Below are 24,746 nucleotides of genomic sequence, written 5' to 3'. Positions count from 1 at the left end.
TCAGACTGAATCAGAAGTTTGGTGTGCACACTCTGAACTTATGGGGTTGAGACTATCTACTGTGACTCTTTCCTTCCCCCATCTGTTACTTTGCCTTTGACCCACTCTTGTCCTGATAACCAGCCATGGTTTCTCATCTCTACATGTTTCAGATTGCTTTCTTAAATTAAAAGGAAAAGAACAACAAAAAACACAAACCAAGACAAAATACCACTATTGGTAAGATTAGATTTCAGACCTTAATTCTTCAGATAGATTTTTCAGTCTACCTTATTTAGCTACTTGTATGTAAAAATGTATACATTTAGAAGCATAAAATGTCAAGAACAATTTAGAGCCTCTGAAATTTGTGTATGAGAGAGAGCTAGCAGGTTTCTTTCGGCTGGTTCACTCCCCAAATGTTTGCAATGGCTAGGCTGCTTAGGGGAGCTGGGAACTTGAACCCATGTCTCACCACGTGGGTGATGGGAACCCAATTACTTGAGCTATTACTGCTGTGTCCCAGGGTCAGCATCTGTAGGAGGTTGGAGCCAGTAGATGGGACTAGGGGTCGAACTCTGGCGCTCTCCTGTGGGATGTAGTCATCTTAACAGCACTGATTTAGAAATTATGATGAATTGGAAAATGAAATATTCAGTGTTATGTATTCATTTCTAGTTTTGATGTTAGCACCTCTTTTTAAGTGTTACTCTGCTTTGAGTAAGTAAATTGAGGTGTGTCTGAGAAACAGTAATCTTCCTTTGTCACTGTCATATGTTTAGAAGCAATTGGTTTTAGTATAATTGTTGTGTCTTATAAGCAAATAATAACTAGTAACCATTTAGTGATCATTTCTTTATCAAGTGAAATATGAATCATAGGAAGAGTTTAGAGAGAAATGACTATTTAAATAAAATTTATAGTTTTTGTAATTCCTAAGAAGTTAGAAAAGGAGTCAAATAAAGTAATTCAATTCCTGAAAATTCCAGTTGAAAGTACAAATGCAGTACTTTACTAACTCTTGATTTTCTTTTCCTGAAAATAAAAGGCAAAATTCACTTGATTGCCATTGTATATTTCCCATTTTTATTTTCTTGGAAGAGAATTTAAGTACAAAGGTGAGATTTTTTTCCCTGTTTGCTGAATCTTAAGCCCTTAATTAGTTCATTTTGATTACTATTCATAAAATCTCTTTAAGTTGTAAAGGAACCTGCCGAAGCAGTGGTAAATTGATACTTTGAAAGATACTTAGCCCATTTTGGATGCCTAGGTTTGAGTCCCAATGGCATCTTTGTGCTACTGTGCATCCTGGAGGAAGCATGGGGGATGGTTCCAGTAGGTCCTGCCTAGGAAGTGAGAGACCTCCATTGAATTCCTGGCATCCACCTTTGGCCTAGCCAAACCCTGTCTGTTGCTGGCCTTCGGGGAGTTAAGCAGTGCATGAAAACTCTGTGTTTCTTTCTTTCAAACAAACAGTAAGTAAATGGAATCTAAGAACCTTGAGTAGACATTGAACAATGTGTTGAGACAGGCGGCATCTCAATGGAAGTGGTGGACCTCTGACCAGTGCTGGTTAAGGGACCAGCCCTTTGAAGTTTCTGTCCACCAGGGGCCAGCTGGACCTGGCAACAAAGGCCTCCCTGGCTGTTTTCTGTCTTTGTGAGTGTTAGGAAAGGACTAGAGGGCCTGCTTAACCCTCACCTGAATGAATGAGTATTCTTGTTTCAGACTTGATTTATTTCATTGGTCTTATAATACTAAATAACACTATATATACTTATAGTGTTATTTATTTTGTGTACATGTATATATATGTGTGTGTGTGTACTTAAAGTATGTCTCTATATACTTACATTGTTTGGGGGTTTATAAAGCTCTTTATACCTCCCTGATTTATTTCAGTGCAGATAGATATGCCCAAATTTATGTAAACTGCTATATTTAGGGCTTTTCTTTATTTCCTCTGGTGAAGCACTTACAGTTTGAAATAGATATGTCTCCAGGCAATTTTTAAAAATTTTATATGGGTAAATATGAGTATTTATAAGATTACTTATTTATATAAAAAAATATATATACACACATATATGTATTTGCTTGTTTAGAAAAAGATCTTCAGGGGCTTGTGCTGTGGTGTGTTGAGTAAGCTGCTGTCTGTGGGGCCAGCATCCTTTATGGACCCCAATTTATGTCCCGGCTGCCCCACTTCCGATCCAGCTCCCTGCTAATATGCCAGGGAAAGCAGATACTGGCTCAAGTACATGGGCCTCTGCAGAAGCTTCTGATTTCTGATCAGTCCAGCTCTAGGGGCTGGAGCCATCTGGGAAGGAAACCAGCAGATGGAATATTCTGTCTCTCCTTTCTCTTTTTCCGGCTCTGTCTTTCCAAATACATAAATAAATATTTTAAAAAGGACCATTAACATTATTGCAGGGTGGATCTCATGGTGAGCTTTCTAAATAAATGAAGTAAACCACTTTAAACATTGTACTTTAAAACATTTTAGAACACTTTTAAAACCACCAATCTTGATAGAAATTGTTACGTAATGATCCAGTTTTCTGAGACAGTTTGCTTTTTTGACTACTCCCTATTATTTTGGGTCAATTTTAGCTTACACAAAATCATTTAAGTGTGTACTTTTACCATGTTTGAAACTTTCTGACTGAATGTAGCTGTGTCCCACACACCCTGCCCCCCTCCCAGCCCGTTTTGTTTTGCTGTTATCTCTCCTTGGTCCTTGGTATGTCCTTTTCCAAATTGCCACTTATCTTAGGATGATTTCATCTGACAGTAGCTCGCCCTGTCCCAAAGTACATGTTCTTTGTGCCCTTTTTTGCTTACCAGGATGTTTGTCTCCTGAGAGTCATGGTTACATCTTACAAGGTCATCTTTTGATGAAGAACAACATTGTTACATGGGAAAGAGAGAAAACTGCTGCCAAGTGTTTTAAAGATTCTGAAGTTTAATATTAAAATAATCCGTTATTTTAAAAAATCAGCATTTTACCTTAAAAAGCCAAGAAATTCCTACATAAAAATCTGTCATTTTGAAACAATATTTTTTTTTTTTAAAAAAGATGTATTTATTTTTCACTGAAAAGGCAGATATACAGAGAGAAGGAGAGAGAGAGCAAGCTCTTGCATCTGCTGGTCTACTCCCCATGTGGCTGCAATGGCTGGAGCTGAACTGATCCAAAGCCAGGAGCCAGGAGTTTTTTCTGGGTATCCCACACTGGTGCAGGGTCCCATGGCTTTGGACCGTCCTCCACTGCCTTCCCAGGCTACAAGCAGGGGACTGGATGGGAAGCAGAGCAGCTGGGACATAAAGTGATACCCATATGAATCCTGGTGGATGCAAGGCAAGAATTTAGCCACTAGGCTACTGTGCTAGGCCCACATTATTTAGGTTGTAAAGAGTCTCAATATTTTCTAGGCTAATTGAGGTTTCAGATAATGTTTATATTTGTTCAAATATGGAAATACCACATTTAGGTTTACTATTTGGTGGATATATTTATACTGCTTACCTTCTTAGAAAATTATTTATGTAAAGTGAGTGAGTTTCATGTTTCCTGTGGACCTCTTACCTTTCTTGGTTGTCTTTTTCTCTTATCAGATGTGGTTGGGAATTAAACATTGTGTTTTCATTTCTAAAAAACAGAAACAGGTGAAAGTCATCCCAGTTCAGAGAAAACCGACAATTATTTTCACAGTGCGCACAGTTCGTGAGCCGTTTGTTGTCCTTGGGGTTTGTTTACAAAGGGCCCTTGGGTGCTGGGGAAGCCTTGGCGCACCGTTGCTGTGTGATCGGATAGCACTGAGAAGGCAGCACAACAGCAGCCATCTGTGCAAACAGCTGAAAAGCAGCCCAGCCCAGCTCCTCCCATCTCGGTCACTGAACCCAGGGGCATACAGCAGAGAGCCATGTGACAGAACCCAGTGACACAAAGGTTTTAGTTTTGTCAGAATTTAAACCTTGCTTGAAGTTACAGTCCTCCCTACCCCAAAGACTGACTTATTTATTTGAAAGGTTGAGGTTGAGCAAAAACAAGAGGAGAAACACAGAGCTATCCAGTGGTCAACTTCCCAGGTGGCTGCCAAGGCCAGGGCTGGGCCAGGCCAAAGCCAAGTGCCAGGAGATCCATCTGGGCACCCCGTGTGCAGGGCAGGAGCCCCAGACACTTCGGCCATCCTCCACCGCTTGTCCCAGGTCACAACAGGGAGTTGGACTGGTAGGACACAAATGGGGACCCATTTGGGATGCCTGTGTCATATCCAGCACTTCAAACTCTATATTGCAGTGTCAGCCCCTGAGTTCTAGTTTTATGAATTTTAGATTTTAAAGATTCATAATATTTTCTAGGCATTATTTCCTGGGCATTATTACAGTTAATGCTAGTCTGCCAGAGACTGGGCTACAAGTTGTGATGTATACAGTCTGAATTATGTTTTATTGTGAACATGTGGATTTAGGTAAATGAGAAAGAAAATATTTAAATTCAGCAATTACGTATAGATATGATTGATCTTTGGTTTTCTGTATGGTAGGTTCATGAGTAGACTTTGGGAAATTTCATCAAGAGGGTTTTTTGTTGTTGTTGTTTCAATCAGAGATTTTGTTGCCACTTTCAGTTCTCAAATCCTGAGGTGGTTGTTAGATATTTAAAAATATTTGTATTGTGATGGATGAAAATTTATGAGCTTTGTTAAATCTGCTTATTTTAAAACATTTTTTAAGTTCTCAAAGATTGCTTTACTTTGATAAGGAGAATGAGAAAGAGCCAGAATGAGAGATCAAGATTGAGATCAGACATATGAAAGAGAGAGAGAGAAAAAAAGATGCTACTTTTTGCTGATTCACTCCCCAAGTACCCCAGTGGCCATGGCTGACTGGTCTAGGATTGATGGCCTGACTAGATACTCAATCTAGGTTTCCCATGCAGGTGGCAGGAATGTAATTGGATCATCAGTGCTGCCTCTAGTCTGCCTTGGTGGGAAGCTTGCTACAGTCAGAAGCCAGAGCTGGGGAAGCCCAGGAACTCTGTCTCGATGTAGCCATCTTAACTGCCAAGCAGATAAATGCTTGTTCTTGCTTAAAATTGTTTTTGTTTTACTAGGATATGGCTATATATGGAACATTTTTCTGCATTTACTATTTTACATTTACTATTTTGCATTTATTATTTTGCACTTATTATTATGATGAAAGAAGTGTGTGTTTGGAACTAGGGAGTATTTTGCAGTGTTTGTTAACTGTAAATAAATTTGCAAAAAAGCATATCAATTTCCAGTTGGTGGTAAGTGGAAAAAATTCTTGATAAAAACTAGAGTCCAAATATGAAAGAGGAAAAGAGAATCTCAGCTGCTTTCCTTTGGAGCTCTTTGCCAGGGAGTTGTAACTGTAGTGAGCCTTTGGGCAAAGGTCCTGACTGGAAAGGAAATGGTATGACTGAGTTGAGAAACAATTTTCATTGAAGTTAAGCTATTTTTCTATATCTGTTACAGAGCATCTTTTTTTCTCCCTCGGGTAGTTTCAACTCGTTATAGTGCCACTGATTAACCTCTTTAAGTGTAGTACGGTTTTATAAAAGCAGATATGCAGTGAGAATGTCAAGTGATGTCTATTTTACTACCGACACTGAATTGTTACCTAAGCTAAATGACTAAGATCCGGTTCTTCAGAGTCAGTCAGCTGTGGTGCTAACCCTATCTCTCCGTTCCCTGTAGTACAGTGGTGAGCAAGTTCTTAAACTTGCCCAGAGTCTTCCAAAATTCACTTTGCTCTTTGGAATTTGCAAATCAGAGTGGAATGCTGAGTGTAAGGCATTTATGTGTGAAGACAGTTTTTCTAGTGTTTCGTAAATATTTCTGGCATTGTCAATATTTTTAAGGAAAACATAAGGTATAGAAGGGTAGCTTTCCCTTGGAGACGTATATTTTAGTTGATCTTTTTAAAGAAGAAAATAAGTTTTATTACCTTAGACCAAAACATTTGCTAACTATCAGCAAAATGTGATTTATACTACATACGTAGGAGGATGTTGTTCAGCTTTAAAATGTAGTGGAATTTGTATACACACTACAACACGGCTGAACCTTGAAGATGTATATAAGCCAGTTGGACACTGGGCAGGTGGATTTCACTAAAACAATGAGATTCTTGGAGATAGCCAGAAAGCAGAATGGTGGTTTTATGGTTCTCAGGGAAGAGGGAGGATCAAGAAGTTATTATTTAGTGGATATGTAGTTTTCATCTGAGATAATGGTAGAAATACACTTCCAACATTCAGCATTTCTGACTCTGAGTGTATAGATGTTTTTCCTTCACACCAACTAATTTTTCAACTCTTTGGATACCACATAGTTTCCTTGCAATTTACTTCAATTCTTACTTTAGTTACCTGAAGTTAGTGTTGAATCCTGCTGCTTAATGCCACTTCTTTGGTTACCAGTTACCAGTCCTGGGCCTGTGAGAATTGTGTGACTGACTGCATGGCTACGAGTCCTGTTCGATCATTTGCTACAGTAACTCAGAAGACCAGGAGAAATGCTGTAACATGACCAGTTTATAAATCATGTAAGTGACCAGCCAGATGAACCGCATCCTGCATCAGGAGCTTCTGTCCCATGGAGTTGGGGTGTACACCCTCTCAATGTAGGACTGTGCTGTGAACCCCATCCCTTAGATTTCTGTGGAGACTCTGTTGTGTCAGTATGACTGATGAACTCACTGGCTGATGGTGCATCCTGAAAATTGGGGGCCATTGGAGCTGACAGTTCCAACCCTCCTGAAATCCAAGGTTACTTGGGTGGTTCTGCACCCATGACATTTGGAACGTCCTCAGTGGTCATTTTAGCCCTTGTATGGATGTCCCTGGCCTCTGCCTCAGCTCCTGGGTGTACTCACGTCAGTTGCTGGGGTGGTGAAGCTGATTTCGTTTGAAGCAGTATGTGGTGAGCCATAACAGTTTATACTGGAAAAAAAAGTTTTGTTTTGTTTTTTACTCCCCTATAATGACATTGTATAACTGACAGGGATTTTGAGGCTCCATTGGCAATGTAGTGGTTAGTTAAATTTGTTTCATGTTTGTTTATTCATTAATTTGTTTATTGGACATAAGATTTTTAAAAAGATAGTATGTGTTACTAGGTTAGGTACATTGTAGGAATATGAGGCCGAAGAAGAGCTGGTCCATATTCATTGTGAAGTTTGCATTTTAGCTCTAGTGATAATCTAGACAGTGCATGAATTTGGAAAAGAATATGAATCCTGAGCCAAGTGTCATGAGACCGTCATGGATAGTGGTGGAATTAGTGTTGTGTTTTGTGTGAATGGGTGGGATGGTGGTAGAAGAGGTTATTCCTGTAGACTTGCAGGGAGAGTTTTGACTGTATCTTTAAGGAAGTGATTAACTTTGGCAGGTAGAGAAAAAGAATCATGTGAGAGAGTTGGTCTTTCTTATCACAAAGAGATAGCTGTCAGCCCCTTCTCGAGTCAGTCATGAAAACGTTCTACATTTTGATTGATTCATTCATTTCTGTCATACCTTTGAGTTCCTTCTCTTCTGCCCACCATGTTCTGTATTTTTTGCATCATGTAGAAATAACCACATCATTTAAACAATTATAGTGATTATGTGATTTAAAAAATGTGTTATATGGCAATTAGGGACCTTTACGGAATTGTCTACTGTGGCTGCAATGGAGATAGTGGAAATGAGATAACTGACAAGATTGAGTGTGCACAGGAAAGAGAGAGAACAAGGCTATTGTCACCTGCTTGTGTACTCCCAAACGCACACAATGATTGGGGCAGGGCTGAGGCAAAGGCAAGATCCAGGAACTTAGTCTAGGTCCCCATGGGAGTGGCAGATTCCCCTGCTTTCCCAGGGTCTGCATTGAACTCAGGTATTCTGATATGGTATGCTGGCATCCTAATCATTGTATTCATTGCTAGTGCAAGTGCTCAATCCAAGACAGTGTTAAATTCCATAGTTAGGATTTTTTTTATCTGTATGTAGTGAGACATGATTCTTTAAAAATATCTCTTGAGGGGCAGGCACAGTGGTTAAATAGGTTAATCCTCTGCCTGCAGCACTGGTATCTCACATGGGCATTAATTCTAGTCTCAGCAGCTCCACTTCTGATCCAACTCCTTGCTTATGTACTGAGAAAGCAGTGCAGAATATAGCCCGAATCTTTGGTCCCATGCACCTAAGTGGGAGACCTGTGAGAAACTCCTGACTTCAGATTGGCTCAGCTCCAGCCCTTGTGGCCATTTGGGGAGTGAACCAACAGATGGAAGATCTGTCTCTCCTTTCTGGAAATCTGCCTTTCAGGTAAGAATAAATGAATCTTTGAAAAAAAAAAAGCTCTTGAATTTTACTTTACTGTCACCTCCATTGTTTATTCATTTAGCCCAGGTTTTTTTTTTTTAAAGATTTATTTATTTTTATTGGAAAGGCAGATATACTGAGAGGAGGAGAGACAGAGGGGAAGATCTTCTGTCCAATGGTTCACTCCCTAAGCAGCCGCAACGGCTGGAGCTGAGCCAATCCAAAGCCAGGAGCCAGCAGCTCTTCCGGGTCTCCCATGTGGGTGTAGGGTCCCAAGGCTTTGGGCGATCCTCGACTGCTTTCCCAGGCCACATGCAGGGAGCTGGATGGGAAGCAGGGCCGCTGGGATTAGAACCAGCGACCATATAGTTTCCCGGTGCGTGCAAGATGAGGACTTTAACCACTACACTATTGTGCCGTGCCCTAGCCCAGATTTTTAACCCCAGATTTCTGAATTGCAACAAGTGAAATGACTCTTTAGTTAAGCAGTGTTTCAGCTTTCTTTTGTTTTAGGACACTTGGTTTTATAAGATATGTAGAAGATGGGGAAGAAGTTCCTGAAAGAAGAGTGAATTGGTTTGTCTGATGCAGTTGGCATTATTCCACTGGATACATAATCAGTGTAATATTCTTTGAGGCTTTCTTCCCTTTGAGTCTCACATATACATTTTCCTACATAGTAATATAATTGAAGTAGGTATTTAGGCTACATTTTATATCATATGATGTGGTATAGTTGTTTGGGATTTATAAAGTGCTAAACAAACTAGAAGCTCATCTGTTTAATATCTTTTGAACATATGCATAATTCAGCAGTGGAAAAAGAACTTCTACATTTTGTCTTCCTGGACTTCATGGTTTTTGGCTGTAATAGTGTATTTCAAAAACAAAATAAAATCTACCTTAAAAAATGTGGCTAATGTATAACTCTTTGGTATGAGCTGGGGGAAGTGCTTAAGTCTGCCGTGGTATTAACTGAGGTCCCAACAGTGAGCGGCGCCACAGCGTGTCTTGGGCAGGCCTTGGTTTAATTCTGTTTTGCCATTTATTACTCAAGCACCTGGGGACATTTTTCATCTGAAACTAAGAGTGCCATCATAACTGCCAAAAATTTTATTATAGACAGAAGAAAATGCTTATTAAGTGCTCAGTATACTGCCATAAAAAGTGCCTAGTAAATATTAAATATCTTTATTATTTTATTTAGCTTCTGTTTGTATTTATCTTACTTGATTGGAACTCTCTTAGTTTTCAAGGGCTGTATCTTAATTTTCTTTGCTTCAGCAACTGACTTTCTGTCCATGTTAACATAAATCTAACATTGAATAACAAGTAAAGTGAAATAAAGAGCTTATGGATGTCTCTAAGGTTGACATGGCGTTTGAAAGTTAAAATATTAGAGCATTTGGATATCACTGAAAAAAATTAGAGTATTCTAATATTTAAAGAAACAACCTGAAAGTTTCTTGTCTTTTGATTCGTTGTAGTGCCAATGCCAGTGTGTTAGATTATCTTTTACCCTACTTTATGCGATAGCCCAGTGGTAGGTATCTTCGTTCGTTCATTTGTGTTGATAAAAAACCAATTGGGGTGGTTGTTGGGGCACAGCAGGTTAGGTCCAGCGTGGGATGCTGGTTTCATATAACGGAGTGCTCAGGCTTGAATCCTGGTTATCTCATGCCTTCCATCCTACTAAAGTGCCTGGGAGGCAGCAGATGACAGCCCAAGTGCTTGGGCTCCTGCCAGCCACATGGGACACCTGGATGAAGTCCCTGGCTCCTGGAGTTATCCTAGGCTAGTCCTGACCTCCGGAGGCATTTGGAGAGTGAAGTGGTGGATAGAAGATTCTCTCCCAACTCCCCACTTCCTTTCTTTGTTATCTTTCCTTTGAAATGAATAGATAAATATTAAAGAAAATCACAGAATTCCAGGATGATTTTCTCACAGTTCTGGAGCCCAGGCAGTGGGAGATCAAGTTGCTTAATCATGTGATAAGGTCTATTCTTGCTTCTCAGATAGCTGTACCATCATGTGACACGAGTCAAATACAGCTTAGAACTTATATAAAGGGCCTTAATTGTGTTTATAAAGGTAGAAGGCTTCATCTCTTAATATTTAATGTTTAGTTTAAATACTGGAATTTTTAAAGGAGACCTGTTTAAATATTAGCAATAGGGAAACCAGTTTATATTTGCTACTTACATATTTTATATTAAAATAAAAAATTATTTTTTAAATTATTTTAAAAAAATTTTTATTGGAAAGGCGGATATACACAGAGGAGAGACAGAGAGGAAGATCTTCTGTCCGATGATTCACTCCCCAAGTGAGCGCAACGGTCGATGCTATGCCGATCCTAAGCCAGGAGCCTCTTCCGGGTCTCCCACGCTGGTGCAGGGTCTCAAAGCTTTGGGCCGTCCTCGACTGCCTTCACAGGCCACAGGCAGGGAGCTGGATGAGAAGTGGGGCTGCCAGGATTAGAACCGGCGTCCATATGGGATCCCGGGCATGCAAGGTGAGGACCTTAACCACTGAGCCACCACGCCCGGCCCAAAAATTATTTATTTTTAATGGAAAGGCAGATATACAGAGAGGAGGAGAGACAGAGAGAAAGGTCTTCCGTGCAATGATTCACTCCCCAAGTGGCCGCAATGACCGGAGCTGAGCCAATCTGAAGCCAGGAACCAAGATCCTCTTCCAGGTCTCCTGTGCGGGTGCAGGGTCCTAAGGCTTTGGGCCGTCCTTGATTGTTTTCCCAAGCCACAAGCAGGGAGCTGGATGGGAAAGCAGGGCCACTATGATTAGAACCTGTGCCTATATGGGATCCTGGTGCATTCAAGGTAAGGACTTTAGCAGCTAGGCTATTGCACCAGGCCACAAATTTAAAAAAGTTAATTGAGAGAGAGAGAGATTGAAATCTAATATCCACTGATCCACCCCCAGATGCCTACAATAGCTAGAAACAAAAATTCCAGGCGGAAGCCAGGAGCTCAAAACTCAGTTGAGATTTCCCATGTGAATGACAGAGCTAGTTTAGCCATTACTTCTTGTATCCTAGGACATGTATCAGCAGGATGCTGGAATTGAAAGAGGCTCAGCCCTATCTTCAGACTAGAGAAGGTCTCCCCAAGAGGCCACTGAACTTATCTGGACAATAAGACGCTGGACTTTATGCTAGATATGTGTTTGCAAGGAACGAATCTCAACTGAACTTGAACTGTGGTTATGCATCAAGGTGGAGGAATCCACCATGGGGGGAGGGGTATGGGAGGGGTGGGGGGAATCCCCAGTGCCTATAAAACTGTATCACATAATACAATGTTAACAACAATTAAAAAAAATAAAATAAAGAAAATAAAATAAAATAAAATAAAATAAAATAAAGAAAATAAAAAAAAAAAGAAAGAGGCTCAAAGTCAGGTACTATGGTATATAGGCACTGCAAGCATTGTGATGACCATTGTACCATATTCCTACCCCAATTTGTTTATTTGAAAAGGACAGTTCTAGAATATGTGTGCTTCAGCATACATACTAAAAACTGCCTTAAAAGTCCATGAGAAGTTCCTTGAGTTGTGAGATGTTCACAAAATTCTTTGCCATTTTGAAGGTTACAGCATGCTGTACTCTTTCAGGGAAGCATAACTTAATTTGGTCCTGTGATTATATACATTCTATCATGGTAAGATTCTGAATGTTAGAATCCATAGTATGTTAAAGACAGGTGAAACTATGCTCATTATAATACATTTGCTAAGTCCGGAAAATAAGCACATTGTGTGTATATATTATTATAGATTGACTTTTAATCTTATGAGAATTGTGAAAGAAGGTGAGGTTTGAGAGCAAATAAAACAAAAATTAGTTGGCATTAATTAATAGCTGAAAAAAACGATCAGTTTTCATTTAAAACATCAGAAAGAGAAAGAGGAAGAGGAAATAAAACAACACAGCATACAACATGTTTACCAGAATAAATCATATATTTCCAGTTGACCAGCGCCCCCAGAGAACTCGTCTTTTGCCTAAGCTAAATTAAGAGCATTTCAGTTGTTCCACATGTTGAGAAAATTAGACGTGAGGACTCGTAGAATATGCTCAGTGAATTTATTGGATTCATTTGCGGGGGTGGGGGGGGACTATGACTTGTTTGTTTAAAGTGAGCCAGAATATAAGCCTGCTTTGAAGCCGACTTTGATATTTGCTACAGAATTCTGCAGAGGCTAGATTGCTGTTGGTGAGCTTTCAGGAGATGTGTAATTATAGTGCTACCCCCTCACTACCACACGTGCTCGGATCGTCTTGGACTGCCCTTGCCTGCTTGTCAGTGAAGGGCAGGACATGTCTGATTTCTGAAGCCATGTTTTTAAATTTTTTGAAAATTTAAAAGACTTCTCTCTGGTAGGACTTTGTTTTCTCCCTGCTCATTAGCCTCTTCCCATTTTTTTTTTTTCACTGCTTACCCCAATTCTTCATTCTCTCTCTTGTTTTTTTCAAATCAGCCCTTTATTTATTTTTTTTCTTTAAAAATTTTTTTGATGATTTTTATATAATTGATTAGGGTGCGAAGGGTCAAGGGCTAGAGCAAAGTGGGTGAGACCATTAGGGTGCGAAGGGTCAAGGGCTAGAGCAAAGTGGGTGAGACCTTTGTTTCCACATTCTCTTTTTCCTTCCTGTATCTGGGGGAAGAGGAGGAGATAAGGGTAGAAGCTACACCCCTTCCACAACCATCTCAGAATCCCTGATGGGGGGCATGCTCAGAGAGTCCTGCTCAGGAGGTTTTGATAGCTCAGGAGTTCTGAATTGCTGTCGATCCCACCACTCCAGTTACAATGAAATCTCTCCAGAATTCACTGGATGACATAATCCACCTTATAGTGTCCATTTGCCTAGACATTCCCTGCCAACTCTTGGCTGTGGTATATGATCATTTTGTTGTATCCTCTGTCCTCTGTTATAGTACTAAGTGTCCTCTGCAGGCTCCAGTATACTGCCATATCCTCCAGGTGCACCTGGATATGCTGTCCACTGCTCCATCTGAGCCATTGAAGAGGCTCAGCTCTGACACATGCCCTCCTCCGACAGACCATGGAACCTGTAATTCTCTCCAGGGTTGGAGTTCTGAGTCCAGCGTTCATTTGGAGGGGAATCCCTGAAGAAACCTCATCTGCGGTGGTCCCAGACCTGATTCTTATGTGTGCTTGCCAGTCAGGGTCCGGCACAGATCGTCGCCCAAATCAGCCCAAGCATACATACACTGTAGTCGTAATTACTGGGTCAGTTCTGCCTCCAGCTCTGTCTTCTGCGCAAACCAGTGTGTGTTAGAACCTAGCCTGATCCTGCCACATACTTGGCCTTTACACATATCAGTGGAGCTGCAGCCTAGTCAGAGCGACCCCCAATAACCACCACCAGTCCTGCCCCTTGCCCTAGGTTCTCGTGCTTGCCAGTATGTATAGCAGACTAATCTAGTCTGTCCCACTTTCCGTTTAGCTCTCATGAGTGTCAGTGGGCATTGAAACTTAGTTTATTTCAACCAGCCCCACTATGCAGTCCACACTGGTGCTGGTGGGTGTCACTCTCTGTCTAGCCATGCCTTCCCCTAGTCTTATTTCTCATACTTACCAGTGATCATGGCAAACCAAGAGGGAGGTGCCCACTGTTTCCCTAGTGGGCTCACTCCCACTCCCAGATCTTGTACTCTCCAAGTGATTCTGCTGTTTAGCCTGACAGAATTTGCCCCCCAGCGCCTCCGTGCCAGTATCTCATTCTTTTAGCAAGAAATTTAACTTATTATTGTTCTGCTATGGCATCTGCTTAGCAACTCTGGAAAATTCTGCCTTATTGCTTCTCCTTCCCCACTTGTGGACTTCTGAGCAGCAATGGAGATAATATACAATGTTGTAGATGGCCATGTTAACTTTGTAGTTTCCTGCATCACCAAGACCTTCCTTGTTATCTGGTCTTGATCCTGTTCTTGACTTCCTGAGTTTTCTGTTTGTTTTTCTTTTCAAAACCTTCCCTCCTGGGGCCAGCAGCATGTCCAAGCAGGTTTAGCCATTGCCTGTGTCATGAGCCTTCCAAATGATATGGAATTCCAGCTTTTCTACTTCTGATCCAGTTCCCTGCTAATGTACCTGGGAAAGCAGCAGAAGATGGTCCAAGTTCTTGGGCCTCTGCCACCCACATGGGAGACCTGGATGGACTTCTGGCTCTGGTTTTGGCCTTGCCTAGCTCAGCTGATGTGGCTGTTTGGAGCGTGAATCAGTATGTGGAAGATCTGTCTTCATAGAGCAAGAAGAAACCAATATATGAGGACTCTCTAAACCTTCCGCTGCCAGCCTACAGTGTTTCCTGTAACTCAGCCCATCTTTTCCCTCTTATTTTATCAGGAGACATGTCCTTGGCCTCTCTTCAATTAAGGTAACCTTATCTTATCATGTGTTTTAAATTCATTCCAACTTTTTCAGGGACACACTTTATTCATTATCCCTTTTTCATTTTCAACTTTTCCTTATTTCCTTAATTCATCCCAAATATCACTTTACACTTGCTCAAGTATTTCCCCTCTTTTATCTTCTGAAACTCGTGTCTGCAGTAAAAGTCCTTTCCAGAAACTTGAAGTATGAGGCGACCTAAAATTGCTTTCTCTACTTTTGTACTCTGATTTCTGCCTCCACCATTGCACTAAGATACTCTAGCTAACAGCACTAATAATTCCTTACCATTTGATGTAGGCACCATTTAAATATAATTAATTGTATTGAGGTCTGATTTACGTAAAATATATGCATCTTTTCTGCTGGGCTTTTTTTTCTTTTCTCTTGGCATAATGATAATGGTTTTGATACTAGTCCAGGATCTCGAGTCAGTAGTGTGTTGTATTTTAATGGAATTATTAGTTTGTATACCACTTAAGTATTTTTTCAATTTTTGGTAGTAATGAATAATGTTGTTAAGAGAATTTGTATCTTTGTTGGATGTCTGTTTCAATTTTTTTCTTGGGTAATTATCCAGGAATGGAATTGTTAGATTTCTCTTAAGTCTGTGCCTAACTTTGTAAGAGCTGCTAACTTATTTTACCTAATGGCTATTTAATTTCTCATTTCCAGCAGTAGTGTATGAAAGTACACCCTGTACTAATAGTTAGTATTGCTAGTCTTTTAAGTTCTAGCTAGTGTGTGGATGTGTGTAGCAGTGTCTTACATAGTTTAGTTTTTTCTTTTCCCGATGACTAACAATGCTGAGAATCTTTTTTCTGTATGTATTTAGCCATCTGTTTGGGAGTACTTCAGAATGTTAAGGAAAAAAAATGGAACTGATATAAAAAAAGTTTTGAAATCTATGCCTAGTTTTTCATAGATACACATTTTCCATGAATCTTCTGAAGATGGCTCATGGCTGCTCAAATTTTTTGCTGATTTTTTTCCAAAACTTTTTTTTTTATTAATTTAAATGATAGACACACACACACACACATCTTTCAATTCCTGAATCACTTCTCTTATGCTGTCAGCTGGTAGGACTGGGCCAGGCTGAAGCCAGGAGTGCAGAGTGCAGCATGGATCTCCTGTGTATCAGTCCAGGTCTTCCATGTGGGTGGCTGCTTCCCAGGGTGTTCATTGTAGGTCGTAGGAAGCTGGTATTGGAAGCAGAGCATAGTCTGGAACCCAAGCCTTCTGCTGTGGAATGCAGTGAGGCCAAGTGGTATCCTAAACACGATGCCAAACACTTGCCTCAAATACCTGCCTGCTATAGCCCATTTTTAGATAGGATTTTTTATTCATGTTGAAATATGAGAGTTCTTTTTATATTCTAAAGGCAGTTCTTGTATCACATAGCTTTTGGCCTTTTAGAATTAGAAAGTTCTAGATCTGTGTTGTTAGATTTATATATATGTGTGTGTGTGTCTTTCTATGTCTATATTTTAAGTGAGTCTATATCCCTTAAAATTATTATGAAATATATGTAACATAAAATATGTAATTTTGACCATTTTATCATATAGGAGTCTGTGTCATTAAGTATATTCACAGTCTTGAGCAACATGTCCACTTCTAAATCCAGGATTTTTTTTTAAACTATTCCCCATGGAAACCCATTAAGCATCATTCCTATTTTCCCTTACTGCCAGTGCCTGGCAACCACTCAACTATCCCTTGTCTAGAGTTGCCTATTATGGATATTTCATGTAAATAGAATCATAAAATATGTCATTTTTTTGTGTTTGGCAGCTTTTACTTGATGTCATGTTTTAGAGTTTATCCAAGTAGAAGTTTATTATCAACTCTTTGTAATGGCTGGATAATGTTTCACTGTGTAGTATGCCATGTTTTGTTTGTCCATCTGCTGTTGATGGGCATTTGGGTTGTTTTCATGTCTGGGTTGTGCACTGAGCTGCTGTGAACATTTCTTTACAAATATTTGAATTCTTGTTAATTCTTTTGAGGATACATGTAGATATGGAACTGTTGAGTCATACGCTAGTTTCAGATTTAACTTCTCGTGAATTATCAGAATTCTGTGTTTTGTGAATACTTTCTCTCAGTTTATGCTTTCATTTTCTTAACATCCTTTTAAAAAGTAAACTTTTAATTTTAGATTTGCAGAAAATTGTGAATATAGCAATTTTTATATTCCTTTTACTCAGTTTCTTCTAGTAATATCTTAGGTACATTTTTGACAACTGGTGAATTAATATTGAAACATTAGTATTAATCAAAATTCATACTTCTTTCAGGAATTCCTTCATTTTTACCTACCCTGCGTCTGGCCTAGGATTGTATTAAGGATGCCTTCTTGTACTCCAACCAGTGCCTGCATGGGATGTTGAATTGTAGACCATGGTTTTATCTGCCTTGGAAATTAGCTTTATTCCTTGTTTTTGACTATTATCATGAATTCTGAAGAACAGTGGTTAGGTGCTTTGCGGAATGTTCCCCAGTTGGGATTTGTCCTGTAGTTTTCTCATGGCTCTGGCATTACTGGTGTTTAGGAAGATTGCTTCATGTCAAGAATAGATCTTGAATTACCAACCTGACTTGCCACTGTTGATACTAACCATAATGCCTGACTGAAGAAGAGTTTGTCATTTTCTTCACTAGAAAGTCAGTCTTTGCTCTCTGTAATCTGTGCTCTTTGCAAAGAAGTCAGTATATTAAAGGGCCTAGCATCATGGCTTGCCTAGGGTAAGCTTTCACCTGTGGCACCAGCATCCCATATGGTTCAAGTCCTTGTTGCTCACTTCCGATCCAGCTCACTGCTTGTGGCCTGGGAAAGCAACAGAGGATGGCTCAAGTTCTTGGGCCCCTGCACATATGTGGGAAACCAGAGGAGGCTCCTGGCTTTGGATTGACTCAGATCGGCCAGTGCAGCCATTTGGGGAGTGAACCAGCAGATGGAGGATTGCTCTCTGTTTATCCTTCTGTGTGTAAATCTGCCTTTCAAATAAAAATAAATACACATCCAAAAAATGAAAGTCAGTGTATGTAACCCGTATTGGAGAGGTGGAGTATCTTTATTTATAATCTGAAATGGTTGCATATAGGAGAGTTGTCTAGTCGCCCTCACTAATTGGTTTATCTAGTTACTTATATGGATACTTTATATTTTGGGTTATAATCCAGTACTGCTTAATTGTTGCTCAGCTGTCTCAGGTTTGGACATTTGATGCACTTTGCATTGGCCCTTGTGAACCTTGGAAATCTCCTATTGTCGGGGGCTTTATGACTTACCTCTTTTTTATTTTCTGATACTCCAAGATGCTGTAGACTCATCCGGAGGTCTTTCTATGACACTAAACCTTCCTAAAATCTTCCTGAAACCTATCAGCCTCTAAGGAACAGCTTTCCCCATTCTGCCCCCTAAACTGGAGCATAGTAATAGAGGATGAGATCAGGGCGCTGGTTGTGCTGAGTGCTGCTAAGGTGTCATTGCTGTGGGCTAAGTGAGGAAATCTGTGTGGATATTGACTTCTGTATGTATTCATGTATTTCAAAGTGTTTGTGTATGAAGCCATCTGTCTGTGTACCAAGCAAAGTGTAAGTTCATACTGATGTCTCCTACTTTATAATTTGTTACCACATGGATCATTTCATTACCCTCCCTTGCTTTCCGGCAACTTTCCACTCCCCACGGTAAGAATCCTAGTTTCCACCATCTGTCATCCATTTACTTAATTGTTCCATTTCAGTATACATGAATAGTGGTTTCAGAAGTGTTTTTAACACTGTCTTTTGAACAGCAGAAGTTTTACATTTTGGTGAAGATCAGTTTATCAGTTTGTTCTTTGATGGTTCATGCTTTGTCCTAGCTGTGAAATCCTTTCTTGTCGAAAGGTCAATTAGATTTTTCTCCTCTGTTCTTCAAGTTTCATAGCCTTAATTTTTAGATCTGTGATCTACTTAATTTTTGTAGATAATGTGGGTCTTGCCTTTATTCATTCTTTCCTATATATTTATCTAGTTATTTTGGCTCCACATGTAGGAAAAACTGTGTTTCCCCTATTGAATTACTTTGGTATCTTTGTTAAATTAATTTGTTGTACATGTGTGGGATTATTTCTGTGTTTTCTGTTATGGCTCTGTTAAATGCTATGTCTGTCTTTAAGCCAATATCACACTAACTTGTTACATTAGCTTGTTAGTAATTATTTTTTTAAAGATTTATTTTATTTATTTGAAAGCTAGAGTCAAAGAAATAGAGAGAGAATGAGATAGAGACCCTCCATCCACTGGTTCACTCCCCAAGTGACCACACCTACTGCGGAAGCCAGGGGCTTGGAGCTCCATTCTGTTCTACCATGTGGGTGGTGAGAGCCCAAACGCTTTGACAATCTTTTGCTGGTTTTCCATACATGTCATCAGGGAGGTGAGTTCGAAGTGGATCAGCCAAGAAGTAAACCCAAACTGATGCATATGTGGATGCTGGTGTCACATGTGGCAGTTCAACTCTGGCACAGTGGCAGTGCCTATAGTAATTCTTGGAATCAGATAGAATAAGTACTTTAATATTGTTCATGTTTCTCAAAATTATATTTGGTTGTTCCTGTTCTTTTACATTTTCATGTGAATTTTAGAATGCTTCTCAATTCCCATTAGAAGATCATGCTGAGGTTTTAGAGAAAAATAATTGATAAAAACTTACTTGTAATGAAGTTCAGTTCTCTAAGTATATAATTTAGTGAGTTTTGACAAAATGTGCCTATACTTCTTTCTCTGTGTGAGAGGGATCTGCCAGGCTCATCATATCACCACAGTGAGAAGAGAGGGTCTTCTGATATGTAGTTTGGCTTGAATCTACCATCTGACTATCTTTTGTCCCATTTCTTTCCTCCTTGTCCTGCTTTTTTTGGGATTAACTTATTATTTTTTTCTGTCTATTTCTGCTATTGTTTTAATAACTAAACTTTTTGTTTATTATTTTGAGCTTTGCAATATCTATCAAAAATCTTCAAATAATAACAAATTACTTAATCTCAGACCTTTGTGGCAGTATGCTTTTATTGTTCACCTCTTTTCTTTTGGCTTACTTTGTGTTTTGATTTACTTGTACTAATTCATTTGCTTCTTTTAAAGGTAATTTGAGGTTTTCCATGAACTCTAAAAACATTAATTATTATTATTTTTTTAAAGGCACAGAGCCAGAGATGGGCAGAGAGAAAGATAAATCTTCCATTGGCTGGCTTACTTCCTAAATGCCTACATCACCCAGAGTTGGGATAGCTGAAAGCTAGGAGCATGGGATTTCATCCATGTCTCTTGTGGGCAACAGGGACTCAAGGACTTAAGCCATCTTCTAACAGGAAGCTAGAGTTGGAAGTGTAGCTAGGACTTAGACCTAGGCATTCTGAGAGGGGATGTGGGTTTCCTGGGGGTGGGCTTAAGTTACTATGCCAAATGTCTTCTCCTGTGCAGTTATTAACCTCACAGGATGATCTTGTGTTTGGTTTACCTAGTCAGTTTTATTTTAAGAATAATTGTAGTAAAAAAATCCAACTTATCAAAATAATTTTGTTTCATTTTTAAGTTTTTATTTATATGAGAAGGAGAGAGAAAGTGGGATAGTGTGCAAGACACATAGATGGTGAGCTACCATTGTTGACTCACTTCTTGAATGCCTGCAATGACCCTAGCCTACTGGGCCAGGCAAGGAGCCAACACCTGGAGCTGAGAACCCAATTCAGGTGGCTGGTGGGAACTCAGTCACTTGAGCCATCACCACTGTCTCCTAGGGTCTGCATTAGCAGGAAACCTAGAGCCAAAAACAAAAGTTGGGTTGGAAACCAGGTAATCAGGTGTGGAATACAGATGTCTTAACTGCCAGGCCAGATGCCTACCTCCATCTAATTTTCAAATATATATTTAATTTTTGTTTTAGAAATCTTTATCGGAAAGGCAGATTTACAGAGAGAAGGAGAGACAAAGAGAAAGATCTTCCATCTGTTGGTTCACTCCCCAGATGGCTGCAGTGTCTGCAGCTGAGCCAATCCGAAGCCAGGAACCAGCAACTTCTTCCAGATCTCCCCTGTGGGTGCAGGGTTCCAAGGCTTTGGGCTATCCTCCACTGCTTTCCAAGGCCACAGCAGGGAGCTGGATGCTTGGTGGAGTACCTGAAACATGAGCTGGTGTCCATATGAGGTACTGGTACGGCAAGGCTGAGGATTGACCAGTTGAGCAATCCCCTGGCCTCGATGTGTTTAAGGACATTCACATTGTGGTGCAACACATCTCTGGACCTTTTTCATCTTATGAAAGTAGAACTCTATATAGTGATATCTATTGTAGTATCACTAAACACTCATTTTTCCTCCCTTTATCTCTTAGCTGTTAGCAGTCACCTTTTTACTTTCTGTTTCAATGACTGGTTTGGACTATTTCAGATACTTTGTGTGGATGAACTTTCATACTGTACTTTTTTGTCTGGCTCATTTTCCTGAACATGTGACTGGATTCTTTTCTATAGGCTTCATAGTATTTCCTGATGCGTATATGTTCTTTATTCATGTGTTAGTTAGTTGTTGCTACCAGATGGCTATGTGAGTAATGCTGTTCTCAACATTTGTGTGCATTTATCTCAGGGAAATTTTGCCATGAATTGTGTTGGATATATATTCAGAAGTGGGATTGCTGGATCACGTGATAATTGTATTTTTTTTCCATTTTTTTTCTTTATTTTTGACAATCTTTACATTAGGGCACAAAGGTTCAAGGGCTACAGGAAAGTGGGTGAGACTATTTCCACATTTTTTTTTCTGTGTCTGTGGTAAAGCGGGAGATAAAGGGAGCAGCCCCACCCAGTCTCCCACCCATCCCAGGTCCCTGATGTGGGGCATCCTCTGAGGATCTTGCTGAAGTGGTTTTGATAGTTCAGCAGTTATGAATTGCTGCAATCCCACCATTTCAAGCACAGTGAGGTCACTGCATGATCCACTGGTTGCCACAGTCCACCTTAGAGTCTCTGTTTGCCCAGATTTTCACTGCCAACACATGGCAAGTGTAGTTGATTGATTTGTTCTGTCCTCTTTCTCTGTTGTAGTACCAGGTGTCCTCTTGCAGGTTCGAAGGACTGCCATATCCTCCATGTGCACCTGGATATGCTGTCTACTGCTCCATCTAAGCCATTTAAGAGGCTCGGCTCTGGCACTTGCACTCCATGGTCAGACCATGGAACCTGTACTTCTCTTCATGGTTAGGGTTCTTAGTCCAGCAGTTCGAATGGGAAGACCCCAAAAGAAACTTGGTCTGAGGTGATCCCAGAGCAGATTCTTGTGTGTACTTGCAAGTACAGGGCCCGGTACAGTCCATCGACCCGATCAGCTGGTGTTTGCAATTGCTGGGTTGGTTCTGCCTGCAGCCCTATCTTCCACTGGAACCAATGGGTGTTGCAGTTCAGCCTGATTCTGCCCAGCACATACTCAGCCTTCACTTAAACCAGTGGGAACTGCAGCCTAGTCAGAGTGACCCACAGTAACCCCCACCAGGCCTGCCCACTGCCCTGGTTCCCATGCTTGCCAATATGTACAGCAGACTAGTTCAGTCTGTCCCACATCCCATTCAGCTCTTCTACATGTCAATGGGCATTGAAGCCTAGTTCAACCTAACTAGCTCCACTATCCAGCCCATACACATGCTGGTAGGTACCTCTATGTCTAGACACTCCTGCCCATGTCCTGGTCTTTGTGCTCTGCAATGGGAGTGGTAATCCAAGAGGGAGGAGCCCACTATTTCCCTTCTAGGCCTCTCCTGGATCATGCACTCTTCAGGTGATTCTGGAGTTTAACTTGACAGATTAGCCACCAGCGCCAGCCTCTGCCAGCTGATGCTGCAGCAAAGCCCAACCAACCCTCACCTACCCTAATTTTTGCTTGTTTTAGTTGGAACAATCAGCCCAACCTGGCCCCTCCCTGATGCAGCTCATGAGGCCCATAGGTATTGTTTTCCTGCCTGGTCTGTCTGCCCCCATCCCAACTCACACTCTCCAGTGGGAGTGGCTGTCCAGCAGGGGAGTTCACATTAACCCTGCTGGCGTTGTTCCCTCCCTCCCTGGTTCTCACGTGTGCTGGCTGGGATCTGAGGCCACATCTGGTACGGCTCAACTCACCTTGGCATTCCATAATGTGCAGTGGTTTGTGTCACGACTGAACCTGGCCCGACTCACACTCTGTTCTAATGCTTGGATTCGCCAGCGGGAAATGTGAACTGGTTCAGCCTGGTCTGCCCCCGACCTGTGCCAAATGTATGCCAGTGGGTACCTTTCCATGGCCTGGCCTGAGTTGTTCCTTATCATGCTTTTTGCGCTTACCTGCAGGGACTGTGTCCTGCCAGAGGAGTTGCCCAGGCTCCTCCATCAGAACTTCTCCCAGTGCCAGATTTCACACATATTGGTGGGTCCACGAGTCAGCCCTACTCAGTCCACCTCCTGTCCTAGTAGGAACAATGGCCTTTCTTGACTGGCCTTCAACCCAATCTGGTTCTTACTGTTGGATGTTTCAGCCCAGCTAAGGCTTGTCCATACCCAAACACAGCTCACACATGACTCAGTAGGGGCAAAAACCTAGCCTTCCATTCACTGATTCACTTCCCACATGCATCTTGTCTGAAGCCAGAAGCTGGGAGCTTCTTCTAGGTCTTCTGTGTGGGTGACTGGAGCCTAAGGGCTTGGGCCATCTTCTATGCTTTTCATTAGTAGGATGCTGAATTGGAGGATATACTGGAAGAAATACTGGCATTGCAGGTGGTAGCTTTATTTGCCATGACACAATGCTAGCCCCTAGATACGTAATTCTAAGAACATAATGACTTCTATTTCTTCTAAGTTTTAAACTACAATTGCTTTCATGTTTGTATGCATGCACATGTATTATGTATGTGTTTCCTCGACATAGTTTCACTTCTGGAATTTACCCTACAAATATATTAGCTGTGTGTGAATCGACTTATCTATATTGGTACTCGTTGTAACAATATTATCTAAGTAATTAACCTAGACATCGGTAAGTAAAAGATGGGGCAAGTAAGATATGCTGCATCTCTATAATAGAGTAGGATGTAGCTATAAAAAAATGTAACTCTGCTCTGGTCTAAAAACTCCCACATAGGGCTATGCATTATTCATGTATAAAGAAAGAAGAGTGTGTACAAAATGCTGTCCTGTATTACAAAGGGAATGGCTGACATTTAAGAATATGTTCATGTTTGTGTGTAAAAAGAACTTGTTTATGTGAAGGTTTAGATAGAGAGTAATAAAGTGTAGAGGTGATGCTGTGCATGAGAAGTAGGAGTTGAGGGCAGCCTGTTTACTGTATAGCTTTGCATATTGCTTTATTTTTGAGTCATATGAACATATTGCCTTTTTTTTTATTATTACATTGCGTATGTGACACAGTTGTAGGCATTGGGATTCTCCTTACCCCTCCCCCAACCTTCCCCCCATGGCGTTTTGCCTTTTAAAACAGAAATCTTGTTATGAGACTTAAAATCTTTCTTTTTTTTAAATTTCTGAACAGTAAGCTGAAAAAGCTGAGTGAAGACAGTTTGACTAAGCAACCTGAAGAAGTTTTTGATGTATTAGAGAAACTTGGAGAAGGGTAAGTAATGATAAAATAATTCAAAAATCTGTATGAGATTAATCTTTCAACTAGAGTATATTTGTTCAAGTTGAATAGTTACAGTAATGAAATTTCGGTGTTAGTATGGAAAATTGAAGATTATATTGTGCTAGGGCTGGTAATAGTGTTTTTTCCAAAGAAGGACATGTACATTCGGGAAAAGTAAGAGATGGAGTGTTTGAAATGATCTCCAGGTGGTTTACTTTGTTCCGTCTGACATTCTCATAGTAAGCTAGTAAGCATGGAAGATCTTTACAGGACTTAGGACCCATCTTACTTGGGAAGAGGTAAAATAGTAAGAGTGAATAGTATGTCTCTATG

At 40.5% G+C, this 24,746-nt stretch overlaps 1 protein-coding gene across 1 annotated transcript in view; it reads left to right on the top strand.

Annotated features, from left to right (window-relative positions):
• STK3 (serine/threonine kinase 3) overlaps positions 1-24,746 on the top strand; it is a 274,727-nt gene that overhangs the window by 11,152 nt on the left and 238,829 nt on the right. The window contains exon 2 of the mRNA XM_040972635.1: positions 24,324-24,404. Coding sequence (XP_040828569.1) covers positions 24,324-24,404 — 81 coding nt within the window. The remainder of the gene's footprint in view (positions 1-24,323; positions 24,405-24,746) is intronic.

Source organism: Ochotona curzoniae, unplaced genomic scaffold (assembly GCF_017591425.1).
Source record: "Ochotona curzoniae isolate NIBS_2020 unplaced genomic scaffold, NIBS_Ocur_1.0 contig_2318, whole genome shotgun sequence".
Taxonomy (NCBI): domain Eukaryota; kingdom Metazoa; phylum Chordata; class Mammalia; order Lagomorpha; family Ochotonidae; genus Ochotona; species Ochotona curzoniae.
The sequence above is the reverse complement of the archived record's forward strand: the minus strand, read 5'-3'. Positions and strand labels throughout refer to the sequence as shown.